This window comes from Phalaenopsis equestris, unplaced genomic scaffold (assembly GCF_001263595.1).
Source record: "Phalaenopsis equestris unplaced genomic scaffold, ASM126359v1 Scaffold000022, whole genome shotgun sequence".
NCBI classification, from domain to species: domain Eukaryota; kingdom Viridiplantae; phylum Streptophyta; class Magnoliopsida; order Asparagales; family Orchidaceae; genus Phalaenopsis; species Phalaenopsis equestris.
In genome coordinates, this window is record NW_018164464.1 from 1,079,628 (window position 1) to 1,092,925 (window position 13,298).

The window sequence follows — 13,298 nt, forward strand, 5'->3', positions numbered from 1 at the left end:
CGTTGACATCGCCTTCCTCCATCGCGTTCACTGCTCAAGCTCACGAAAGGTAAAAACCCGAAAGAAGATCTCAAGCTTCGATCATGTGGTCTAACGCTCGCCTCACCTCCTTCGCTTGCTTTTGTTATTATTGCTTCCTCCTCCCTACAACTTAGTTTGTCGATACCCATACTCAAATATAAGCCCATTGTTGCTCTCGTTTTGCTCGATTTGGCTAGACCAGGGACACTGATCGTTGTGTCTCCATCTTCTCCACCTCTGTCTTCCTCCATAGAGCTACTCGACAATCACGTGTGCAGTTGATCCTTCAACCTCCTTCTCCCTCTCGCTCGATTCCTGATCTATACTCCTTTTCTATAGCTCCATCTCCCGATCTCCTTCCATCTCGAAAGCAGAACGTTAGCCTTACAAAAGATTAAAACCAGGCGTTACACTTCTTTCCACCAATTCTGTAGAGCAATCATTGCATCTTCACCTATCCTTCTAAAAGTCAGCCATTTTGTTGTTCTTCCACTACACTGAATCCACGGGAGGATTTAGGAAAATGTAAAATCAATAAGTAGGTCTCCTTACTTCTAAGGATAATAAGGACCAAAAGATCTTCATGTCAATGTTGACCTCATTTTTATGAGGTTTTTCCTTTCTCTTCATAAAGTCTAGGGTTTTAGGTTCTCCCTCTTTGACTCTCCTAAAGGACTAGTATTGAAACCCACCTTACATAGAACTTCAAACCACTTCTTAAATCATTTTTGCGAACACTCAACTTTTAGTTGCAAGGGCTAAGGACCAATATGTGGAGTGCCCAAAAATGAGTTCCCATAGGATCAGAAGGCCTTAGGTGAACTCTTCGTGAACACTCGCGAACACCGCAAGTTATGCATTCACTGCACCACGAACGATGTTGACTTGAATTGACATGACCGTCGACAAACTTGTCCGAATGACCCCGGATGGCGAAACGAACTGCGTCGGTACGTCCAGAACGTCAATTTTACCTAGGAATGACACTTGTATTGCTATAATTCCGCACACAAACAAATCGCATGCAAATCGATGAATTCGTCCGAACGATCCCGGATGAAGAAACGGACTGTGTCGGCGCGTCTGGAGCATCGAAATTATCTAAAAAGGACGTAAGTTTGTCATGACTTCATGCACAAGTAAAAAATGCACAAATCAAGAATTTTAAATATTAAACATTATAAAAAATAAAAATAACAATAATAATAAAAGAAAATCTCACTTAAACCATAACTCACACACACCGCCTCCGCATTCGGTTGACTCTCTCTTCAGCCCGAGCGAAGCCCTAGCTTCCGCACTTCTCTCCCATTCAAAACCCAGATGCGGCATTCTCCCTCTCGCTCGACATTTCGCCCGAGCCTGATTCCTCCAGCGCCTCGCCCCCCTCGAGCCCCACTCAACCGAACAGCTCGCCAATCGCGAGCCTTCCTCTTGGCCCACCCTTCCTCTCCCCTAGGCCGCCCGTTCCTTCTCCCTAAATATGGTCCTTCTTCTCCCGTCACCTTATTCGACCACCTTGGGGCTGGTGGGTCTGGTAGGTGGTGCATTTCATCTCCTTATTTGCCTATAAAAACCCTATCTGGGGAAGTTTTTAGGGTTGGCCAAAAATTTTGAAGAGGTGAAGGTTCTGTCGGATTCGTCGCTAGTTTCCTTTCCTTGGAATTTTGTTTTTTTTTTTTTTTTTTTTTTTTTTTTGTTTGCAGCAAGTGAGCCGAAGGGTTTTGAGGTTGGCGAAGTTTTGGTGTGAGGAGAGGGGCGCTGCAGAAATTTTCTCTAAGCTTATGCTTGCTTTTTTTTCTGGGCATTTAGAGTAAGGAGTTCCTTCTTTCTTTACTCTGTTTTGGAATTTATTACAAGCCTTGGAGGAAACTTGTATTAAAGGTTCATATATATAAGCATCTTCTGAACGATTTTGATTGTCTTACTTTCTCCATTATCAAGTCAAAGTTGGTTGTTGCCTCATCTATATTATGATTTACAGATTTTCATTGGCAGAAATTTTAACAATGTCCATTCCCTATCATTCTTTATTACGGGAAAGCTTGATACGATTAGTATTTTATGTTGTTGATTATTGCAGTATTTGGAAAGCTTGATGTGCAATGTGCAATTCCTGTATGCTTACGTATCTGATATTGGGTACTGAGGCTTAGAACTTAGTCACAAGTACTGTCAATTATAATATGTTGCATATTTAGCACCGTGGATTTTAATTAATGCGTGTATAGAAGTTTAGAAGTTAAGGTATATAAATATAAAAGATTTGTTTGAGGTATCTACATCCTGCTAATATCTTTAACGGAGGGGATTTCAAATATAGCATGGTGACTTTGTGCCTAAAATCTGAGACACATATATGCAATGCAATTCTTTTGCATTTCCATACATAAGCACACAATAGTATCTAATGCCTGAACTTTGAAACCTGTATATGAGATTGTTTCATGCTCACATCTTCACATATATAACATCTAAAGTTTGAAAGCAAGTGTACAGATTTTTCAATTCATCAAGTATTTACATGTCTAGCATCTCTACCTTTCCTTTTACATTTATGTCACCCAATCTTCCATATCCCATTAAAATTATCGAGTTGTATGTTAATACACACAAATTATGTGGTATGCATGTAAATTGTCTCTAATTCATTTCATTGCTAGCTCTATGTATTTTATTGGAATGTATACTTTTGATGTTTTGATTTATTAAAAATACATATGACATGCCTGTAGGGGAAATTCCTATGTAGTAATTCATGAAAGTTGTGATACCCCGCTTTTACAAATATCTGAAAGTTGTCATGTGACATTTGCGAAAGTTGGAAAGTTGTGATGCCTCACTTTTATAAAAATCTGAAAGTTTTCATGTGAGATTTGCAAAAGTTGGAAAGTTGTGATGCCCCCACTTTTACAAAAATCTGAAAGTTTTCATGTTACATTTGCAAAATTTGGAGAGTTTCGATGTTTTACTTTTGCAAAACCTGAAAACTTTAAGTGTTTTATTTGAAAATTTTGGAAAGCTTACAAATACTTTGGTGCTCTACATTTGAAAAATCAGAAACTTTTCAAACTTTATTTGGAAAGTTTTGGAAAGTGACAATGCTTTACTTTTACAAAATCTGAAAGCTTTAAGTGTTTTATTTGGAAAATTTGGAAGTCTTTTCGAGTCATTTTGATTTTTAAAGATCTGAAAGCCTTTGAAGCTTCTTTTTTTTTTTGAAATTTTGAATTGTTTCATTTGGGACTTCTTTAAATACTAAATTGGAAGTCTTAAAGCATTACTTTTACGCCATTTTAAATGTTAAATTCCTATTGTTTTGAAAACTTCAAATGTTCTTTTCGACTCCAATTTGTTTGATGCTTTGGGAATTGATTTGATTATTTGTTTTTAAAAGAATTTAAACGTTGTTAGACTGATTCACTTGCGGTTTCGCTTTTGTGGCTTTGTTGATTTTTTTAAGCGGGTCGGCCTCCTCCGCTTATTTGGTTTTGTTTTTATTTTTCTTGTCAATGGTTAAGTTAAAAATGAGAATTAATGATTTAATTATTTTCAGGATTAATTCACGCCTTTAAAAAAAATGTGGGTAACCAGAGAGGAGGGAACTAAAAGAAAAATAATGATAATTAGTTTATTGAGATGATTAAAACCAAAGAGGAAATATGGTAGCAAATCATTCATCATTTTTTTTACATAAGGATAAAATTGAAATTGTGAGAATTGTTGAGAATTGGGAGAAAGTAAGAGCTTAAATAATTCAAGAGTTAGGGGCATGAATTGAAAGATCGATAGGCTATCAATTAGGACCCCTAAGCATTGGTTAGACTTAAGCCTAATTATTTTAATTAGAATTGAAGCACATTTCATGAATTTGTTTGGCAAAATTATAGGTTTACCCCCTAGGTCTTAAGAGCATGATAGTGAGCTAAGTTTGATCCAAAGATGTTCGATGATTAGTTGGAAAATACTTAATTGAAGATAACACTTCAAGCTCAAGTTAAAGTGTAGACTTCCTAGAATTTAGGAGCATACCCTACGTGAGAGTTCATCTACCTAATTTTGAAATGGACACTGAAGCTAGACACCTGACTCTAATTCATAAGTTAGTTAAAGTAATAAACAGAACATGCACCAGGCTATGGTTCATGATTGATTTAATTAAATCAAATAGTGAAATTATCGTCATAACTTGACCTAAAATGAAATTCAATACTCCGAGATTTGAGCTTAAATCTTACACTCAAATCCTTCACACAATTGGAGACATTCTTAATGTCACATAAATCACCCACCCTTAGTCATTTATACGTGACGTTGTGTTTTGTTTTATTTGTTTGTGTTTTTTTTCTACGATTAGTTTCGAGTATATGTGGGTCACTTTCAGCTTTCCTCAGAGTTTTTCATATGTTATTTTTTCATTCATTATGTTATACATGAACATATGTTTGTCCTGCTAGCTAAATTTCTCTACTATACTATTACCTGCGACGCTCATCCCATTTACAGGTACAACAATAAAAAGAAACTCAGGTACCCATAGTTTACAGTATATTTAAAGCATTTTAGTGCATTTTCTTTATACTATTTTTATTTACCGCACCTTATACTGTTTTCATTTACTGTACTTTTTTATAACATAGTTTGTTTATGTATGTTTTAAATTAACTACAAAACTTTTTGGATATAGCCTGGTTTATGAGGTATACAGCGGTAAGTCACCAAATAACAATATTGCACGCTCACATATAAAACACTGAACCTAAAACTATTACTACATGGAGCATGAAACAACTATTCATGGGCAGCACGACCAGGACGTAGCGGACAAGGGATGACGATCTACAACAGTACAACAAGTCTACGATAATTAAACATTTTCCTTAGTTTAAATAACAACTCATAGAACTTCGAGGTAGTTTGATTAGCGCAACATAAATCCTCACTTTGTCTTTTAGGCTTTTGCACAACCCTGTTGTGCAATTATAAGTCCTAACACTTTTAGAATTTCGAGATTATTGTACGATACGATGTAAATCCTCCTATCTCTCTAAGTTATTTGCACAATCGAATATTATGTGAATATAAGTTCTAAACTCTAAATAAATTGCAGGATTAAACATGGAATAACATCATTTCAAAGACATAAAGTCAGATAATAGGATAGTTGGAATGTCACTGTGGTTCTCCTCGGATTCATGATATCTCCTACTCTTCGTTTCTTTGAATTCCTTAAAATAACTGTTTCTATTTGAGCCACTGTAATTTGACTTTCCCGTGTCCAATTTTGGAAACTTAAACTTTGAAATCTTGAAGACAGAACCACTAATCTTAATCGAGAGTCTTCTTAAGTGACCCCTGTCATTTAAGATGTAATTAACTATAGGAGTTTGTTGTTATAGGGAACTAAAAACTCAGATAAAATAAACTCTATCTAATCTTAATATTAGGTAGAGGAATTCGTCGGTCATACATAAAAGATTTCGCAGGCTAAACGGATGTCATAGAATTCTTTGGTTTGGATGGTTGAGCCTACTACAGGTGATAGTTTATTCTTCAAGATAGTGTATTACTTGTGGTATTAACATGTGGTATCGCGCTCAGCTGTCCAAACTATCAAATATGTGAGACTTGTTTGGTCTCATTGATTTTAAAATCAAAAAATATTATTTTTTTTTCAAAATCAAAATTATATTTATATCTATATATACTTAAAATCAAATTTAAATCCATCCATTTTTCGAAAATCCCGGCCGATAGTCAGATGTAAGAAAAGAAGGATTATTAGATTTTTTCGAAGTGAACCTGATGCAAGTAAGATTGTGTCAAATCGCATAAAAAACCTCGATTGCAATTTTCATTTTTTCTACAAATTAGACTTGATTTTTACACTAAATGTAGATAAGTTTCAACCATTCAAGGAAAGTACTTTGAAGAAGTTACGACTCTAGCTTCATAAGCAGCTGTGTCAATAACATTGCAACCCCTAAAAAACTTTATATTTCTTAAAATGCTATTGATTAAGCATAAATTTTGTTTTAATCAACATTCTGATCAACTAGAGCCAACTTAAAACAAGCATAAGAAGAGCCAACTTAAAATAAGCATAAGAGAGATGGAGCTCGATGCAAATGGGAGAAAAAATAGGGTCATAAATGGATTAAAGGTTGAATGGTGAGAATGATCTTTACACTAATCAGAATAATGGGATGCAATTAAAAGTACGACAGCGTCTAAATTAAAAACAAAACTACCAAACTAACATGCAAACAAAATTTTGTTTGTAATATTGCTTAAATTGTAACACGACAAGTTAATGTCAAGTATAGCTGCACAAATGGATCCATTCAAATGGTAAGGAAAAGCAAACTAAAGGCACGCTCAAACTGGTCTAATAGGTAAAGAGAGAGACATTACCATGAATAAATGATAACATGAAAAGTAAATCACAATAGCTTATGTTCATCAAAAAGTTGTAACCTCACTAATCTTTAATGAAGTGGCAGCATCAACTGTAGACATGTCAATGTAGCCTTTTCCTTCACAAATTTGCTCAAGGACTCCATCTTTTTCAAATACAACCTGAACTGGTTCCGAGTGTGTCAGAACTAAAATATCACGGTTTAGTAAAAATGTAACTTAAAGTTATGCACACCGAGAGAGCAGCATATGGATCAGCCAGCATAGCAATGGTATACTTTGACTTGCTAACAACAGCTGCTGGAGTTTCTCCTATAGAGGCCCCATGTTCAACAAGACCTTGACACTAAACATGATGTACAAAATCAACAGCCAAAACAATTAAATTAGTAAATTGCAATTCGATGATGAATTTGTTATCAACATCAAATGTTTGATGAAACAACCTCGACAAATTGTTTAACATGCAAATTATAAGGCAAAGTGTTAAATATGCATGCTTCTTCTTTTAGTTTCTTTAAGCTGCATGCAAAAAAAATAGAACCCGCACTTAAATAATAAAGGAAACAAACTAGAACAAAAAAGTTTTATTAATCTTTTATGTAAATAAAAGAACTAAGGGAATTCAAAGATTGATTGTGCAGAAAACCATGAAACTACAAAAATGAAAGGCAAAAACAAAATAAATCTTGAAAGGGAAAGTGGGTTCATAAAAAACCTGTTATCTTAGAAAAAGTTTGAAAGGGAAGCACATATCTCAGCAGATTTATAGGAGCTCAAATCACTCAAAAAAAATCTTGAATGGCTTTCTACCAGCCAGACTAATCCTTTACTAGCAAAGGTGGGCCTTAGAATTGAATAAATTAGTATATACTGAGTCTTCTGAGTGATACCACAATAAGGCACAGCTCCTAGGACAGGAACTGTGGTGTTCCGGTGAACAAATTGACCCAAGCAAAACTAAAGAATGGTGGTGAGCATACCGTCAGCTACCAAGCATACCGTCAACTACCACATATAAGAAAAAGAAAAACTTTCCCGTATTACTGTGGCCTTTCGAGACGCATCACCCATTGTTTACTTCAAACTGATCTTCATAAAATGAGAAAGATCACCATATTTTCATTTTTAAGTGATGGGTCGAAATTATTAAAGAAAGAACACCTGAAAATATATGGTGAAAATTCAAAAAAGAGAGCAACATTTCCTCATCAACATTGTTTGAATATTCCTCACTTTATTTCTTCAATGATTGAGCTGTGTCTGATAGGACTCAAAGCCACCTTGTCCAAAATCACTCGAGTTTCTCGAGAAGAACTCCTAAGTATATGTAGCATAGAATCAGAAAATTTTACCTTTTGTATTTTGTGAATACTTAGAAGCGAATTAGACACAAAAGCAACCATATTTTTTGTAAAAACATCAACAACTCTTTGGTTGTTCATTAATTTTCCTTCAATAAGCCTATACATAATCCATTAACATAATCCTATTCATGAAATTTGATTTGGGAATTCAAAATCCATGCTCCCAGGTGGATCAATGAATCCTCATCTTATGAAACTCCAAGTCTGAAGATTAAATTCAGCATAAGATCTCCGGTGTATAACCAGGAATCCCCGCTCCCGTAAAATCCTTCCGTTCTAGACTCGTACAGTGGCAAAAAGTCAGGGGACGGGGGACGGGGGAGGGGGAGGAGACTGAATTGGCCTAAGTTTTCCTATGTAGATCAAAATGCTAACTCCTACTGTACTATAAAATCCCCTCTTTGTAACCTCTAAAACTTTTTACTAATACAACTTCTTACACTGGTTGCATTTACAATACAACTTCTGTTGAAACACGAAAGAAAATCATGTTTAACTTGGATTTGAAACATCAAACAATGGGAAAGCAAAATCCTGTGAAGTAAAACTTGAAGTCTTCATCGTATACTTCGGTTGCATTTATTGCAATTCCTACGGTGTCTGTAGGTACGGGAAAACTCCTCTAGGTAATATTGCATGGGAGTTTGTATATAAGTAGACAATTTGCAGAAAAAGCTGACTTCTAGTTAACCGCGGTTGTTTTTTACTACAGTTCTTACAATGTCTGTAGGTAGATGGAAAACTCTTACAGGTGCTGCAAAGGATTTTGCAGGAAAGTAAACTATGATTGTCTTTGACTACAGTTCTTGTAATGTCTATAGGTAGGTGAAAGTCTCCTACATGTAATGTTGCAAGAGAGTTTACAAGGAAGTAAACAATTGTGATTGTCTTTGTTTTCCGTTCCTGCAATGTCTGTAGGTAGGCGGAAGACTCCTACAGGTAATGTTGCAGAGGAATTATAAAAAAGTATCACAATCATAAATATATATCGTTCAATAATGAAATATCACAATCATATATATATCGTTCAATAATGAAATAAATAGCCAAATCTTTTATCAAAATTTAAAAGGATTTAGAGTCCATCATATTAAATAATTTTCATCATTTATCCCATAGAAGATTTATTGAAATCTAAAGCGGTGTTTAGTAGAATGTTAGATTTAATTTAGCTAGGATTTATCTGTTAAGAATTATAATAGAAAATAATTTATTCATATAAAAATTTATGAGGAATAAATTATTTCCTTAATATAATGAGATATTTTCTTTCCTATTTTATATTTATTTCCTTTGATTAAGAATTATTTGTTTTCCTATTTTATGTTATTTATTATATCTCCTAATAATTAATATTAATTAATTATTAGAGATATCGATGATATATCTTTCCTTTCATATCATTTCATTTTTATTATTTTTTCTATTATAGGATTCTTGTAAGGGTTATTTATAACACCGTTCATGTCAATAAAATAATGAAATATTTTGCATTATTATAAATTTTAACATGGTATCAGAGCAAGGTTTCGTACCCTAACCACCGGTACTCCTTTGAGAATTGTTGGACTCCCTTCTTGTCATCCTCTGTACAGGAAGGAAGGGACAATCATCTTGATATTTGAAACAATGATTTTTCTTCTTCTCCAAATCCCTAATTATGCGTCGCCTCGTTAGGTTACAGAAGGCATGGAAAGAATCACAAAGATATGCTCTCGTGAGTTCGATCTCGATGTTGCCTCGGAGTCTGAACCATAGGCACTATCCCTATCGCCGTCTCCGGGTCTGTGCATTGGCGTCAACCTCAGCAGCATGGTCATCAAGCCTCTTGCCAGCAATGGCGGAGGGATTGATATTGACATCGGATATGACACTGATGATCGTCATTGTGGTTCCCCGCCGCATCAGCGCCAACTTAATTCTCCGCAAGATTTTCATCCCCGTGATTCCCCGTCGTCTAGAAGACACCATGGGGGCTACTCGCCGCTGCATCTCCGGAGGTCTCCTGACGGACTCCGCCACCGTGAGCCCCAACCTAGTCTACAGCAGCGTGGTTCTGCGATTGGTCTTCGACGGCAGAGGTCCCCTCTGGCATTCCATCTACGGTCTCAAAGGTTTTAGAATGATCCAGGGCACATACAACGTCCAGGTTCTATTTCACCACCGCGCCGGCCAAGGGTGGATGATGGTTATTTTGAACCGGATTTTAGGCACCCTTGTGGACCACGTTCAGATCGTGGAATGCAAGGGAGAGGAGGAGGTGGCAAGTTTCGCGACTTCTCACCCCCTACATCGGGAGGGGTTGCTGACCATACACAAGAGGGATCAATTCAACCACACATATAATGCCCTCGTATGTAGGAGAGTTTGTCCACATAAATGATCCAAATTTGTCACCAAGGGACGGTGATTGGATATGCCACAATCCGTCGTGCGGAAATCTAAATTTTGCATGACAAACTTACTGTAACAATCGCCACAAATATCAATATAATGAACCATATAGATCGAGTCGCAGCCCTCACAAGAGCTATGTTAGCTCCCCTCCGCACGGTAGCTTTTCACCCAAGTTATCGATTTCACCCATTAATCGTGTTCCACGAAGAGATTTCAATGGATACAGACCTGGTCATAGAAATTGTAGCTTCAGTTTTGAGGAGTATCGGCTCTTTTCTATGTTCTCGACGTCTCCTACTCCATTTTCGCCTACCAATGCGGCTAATGCCTTGCAGACTAGATTGCAATCAGAGACTCCTCCAGTCAGCATACCGCAGTCGATGATGGGGAGGAACCATCTGCATCGCACTCCTAACTTTTTGGATTCGACTAGAAGCTTGTTGCCACCACCATTGCCTAGAAATGCACAGGCTGATGTTTTGGAGGATTCTCCTTCTCTAAGGTCTTTCAGAAAGTCGGGGGATCTTACTTCACTTCTGTACACGCCTCCCAAGAAACCATGATAGCAAAGATGCTTTGGAGTTTGGTCATATATCACCACAAACCATCCAAAAACTTTATGTGTCGCATCCTCCTATGCCGGAACCAACGATGGAGCTCCAGCCAGGGCAACACAAGCGATGCCGCCACCCGTCTCATTATCATCTCATCGGAGATATCGCTGTCGTGGATCGAATAATGCCGACAAAATCCATCGTCAGCCCTTTCTCCTGCAGTATTTTTTTTTTCCTGCCCAAGCGTCAGGAGGAGCCGTGTTTCTAGCCATTCATTTCTCCTGCAGTATTTTTTTTTTCTTCTCTAGTCAAAGCGTCAGGAGGAACTCAGTTTCCAGCCTCCCTTTCTTTTGTTGTTTTCTCTGTCAGCAGAATTTACTGGGTGTGATTTACATGTTTTTTTTTCTGCAGCTAACGACAACTGCAGTCAACTAAAAGTTAGTTTTCCTATAGGTTGTCTCTTTTTCCCTGCAAAACTCAAAATTCAGTCAAGTCTGAATCCAATAAATTCAGTCAAACCTAAATCTCTCTTCTATACTGAAACATATAGAAAACAAAACACAAAATTCATCAAAGTCTGAATCCAGCAAATTCAGTCAAGTCTGAATCTCTCTTCTACGCTGAAACATATGACATATAAAACTCAAAATTCAGCCAAGCCTGAATCTAGCAAATTCGATAATCCAAATGACCAATTTTTCTTCACTACTCAGCAAGTTAGGAATTATTAACATACATTCCAAACTTTGGGGAGTGTTAACAATTATAATAGAAAATAATTTATTCCTATAAAAAGTTATGAGGAATAAATTACTTCCTTAATATAAGAAAATTTTCCTTTTCTATTTTCTATGCATTTCTTTGGATTAAGAATCATTTGTTTCATTTGTTTTCCTATTTTATGTATTTTATGTTATTTTTTATATCTCTTAATAATTAATATGAATTAATTATTGGAGATATCATGTGATATATCTTTCCTTTCAAATCATTTCTTTTTTATTATATTTCTTATTATAGGATTCTTGTAAATGTTATTTATACCCCAGTTCATATCAATGAAATAATGAAGTATTCCGCATTATTCCAAATTTCAACGTTATCAAATCCGATAAATCCGGATTTATCAAATCTAGTTGGTGACGAGAAGAGATTGCGAGCGAAGGCGTAATAAATCCGGCTCACAATTAGATTTACGAAATCTGGATTTATGTCTCAAATGTAACGTAACGCGAGATGAATAGAAAATTGGAATTAAGGGAGTGTTGGAATTAATTTTTTCTGTTTTTTGGGTGTTTTTATGGATTTAAGCTAAATCCATGATTAAATCCTATACATAATACACTACCAAACGCCACCTTACGGTATTTACTAACTCCTACTTGAGTTAAATCCTTACAGCTGTAATTCTTCCACCGAGATTTAGACGATCTAAGATAGCATTTTTGAATCAATTAACACCAAAACCCCTGTGCAAGATTGATAACCAAAGTAAAATACATTAAAAATACACTAAACAAAATTAACCTGCAGAAACGTGAAATTCAGAAAACTAGTCGGCCAGTACCGAGATAGATGACCTCAAACAAAACCATAAACCAGCAGATGGATAACCTTAATAACAGCTTCAAATAAATAATGAACATTCAATTCCCCAATCCGATTAGAATTTATGTTATGGGAAGAGAGAGAGAAAGAGTGAGGGGCACCTTGGAGAGAGTTCGGTTCCAGAGCGTAACACGGAATCCGCTTCGAAGGAGGTTGAGGGCCATTGCCTTGCCCATGATTCCCAGACCTAAGAATCCTACATCCATGAGTTTCCTCTTCCCTCTACAGAGGATGCCCCTCAGCTCAGTTTTCTCCCTCTTCTTTGGAAAAACTGAAGCGACGGGGAGAAATGGTGACCACTGACCAGGTATTTTTTTGGGAGAAAGTGTTGCTACTTTTGGATTTTTTTTTCTTTCTTTTTTGTTTTTTTATTTGTCCGGCTGTTTTAGCGCTCCTGAAAGAATTAATTACCATTTTATTGAAGCAGAGTAAACGATTTTTGGGGAATTTACATGCATAGGACTTAAAAAATTTTAATATTTATAAAATTAACGTCTAGATCATTGATTTAAACTGCAAAAATCAAATTATTGTCAATATGGTAAAAATGAAAAATATGGGTTACCAATTTTGATATTTGAGTGATAATTAGAAAAATGAAAAAAAATTCTGTTAATTTTGCTAATAGCTTTCATACATACAGTTTGTTACTTACTACACACACGCATAGGGTTGTCGAAACCGCTTGTTGTTCGCGAACAGCTCTTGTTTGGCTCCTTAAGATGCTCGTGTTCGATTCATTTGCTAACTTAGCGAGCAGAACACGAATAATTTTTTTGTGTTCGATTTAACACGAACAAAGATTTGTTCATTCGTGTTCGGCTCATTTTGGCTCGAAATGCAACTTTCCAATCATATATATGTATATGCATACATATATATGTGCCGCAAGCCATGGCCTGTTGGTGACGGGATCAGTGTAAGTCCCCTCAGC

At 36.1% G+C, this 13,298-nt stretch overlaps 2 protein-coding genes across 2 annotated transcripts in view; one reads left to right on the plus strand and one right to left on the minus strand.

Annotated features, from left to right (window-relative positions):
- LOC110018475 (glyoxylate/succinic semialdehyde reductase 1-like) overlaps positions 1-12,703 on the minus strand; it is a 70,087-nt gene extending 57,384 nt beyond the window's left edge. Inside the window, exon 1 of the mRNA XM_020715803.1 lies at positions 12,466-12,703. Coding sequence (XP_020571462.1) covers positions 12,466-12,570 — 105 coding nt within the window. The 5' untranslated portion in view covers positions 12,571-12,703. The remainder of the gene's footprint in view (positions 1-12,465) is intronic.
- The window catches only part of LOC110018413, a 10,530-nt gene continuing 9,885 nt past the window's right edge, over positions 12,654-13,298 (plus strand). Inside the window, exon 1 of the mRNA XM_020715722.1 lies at positions 12,654-12,671. Coding sequence (XP_020571381.1) covers positions 12,654-12,671 — 18 coding nt within the window. The remainder of the gene's footprint in view (positions 12,672-13,298) is intronic.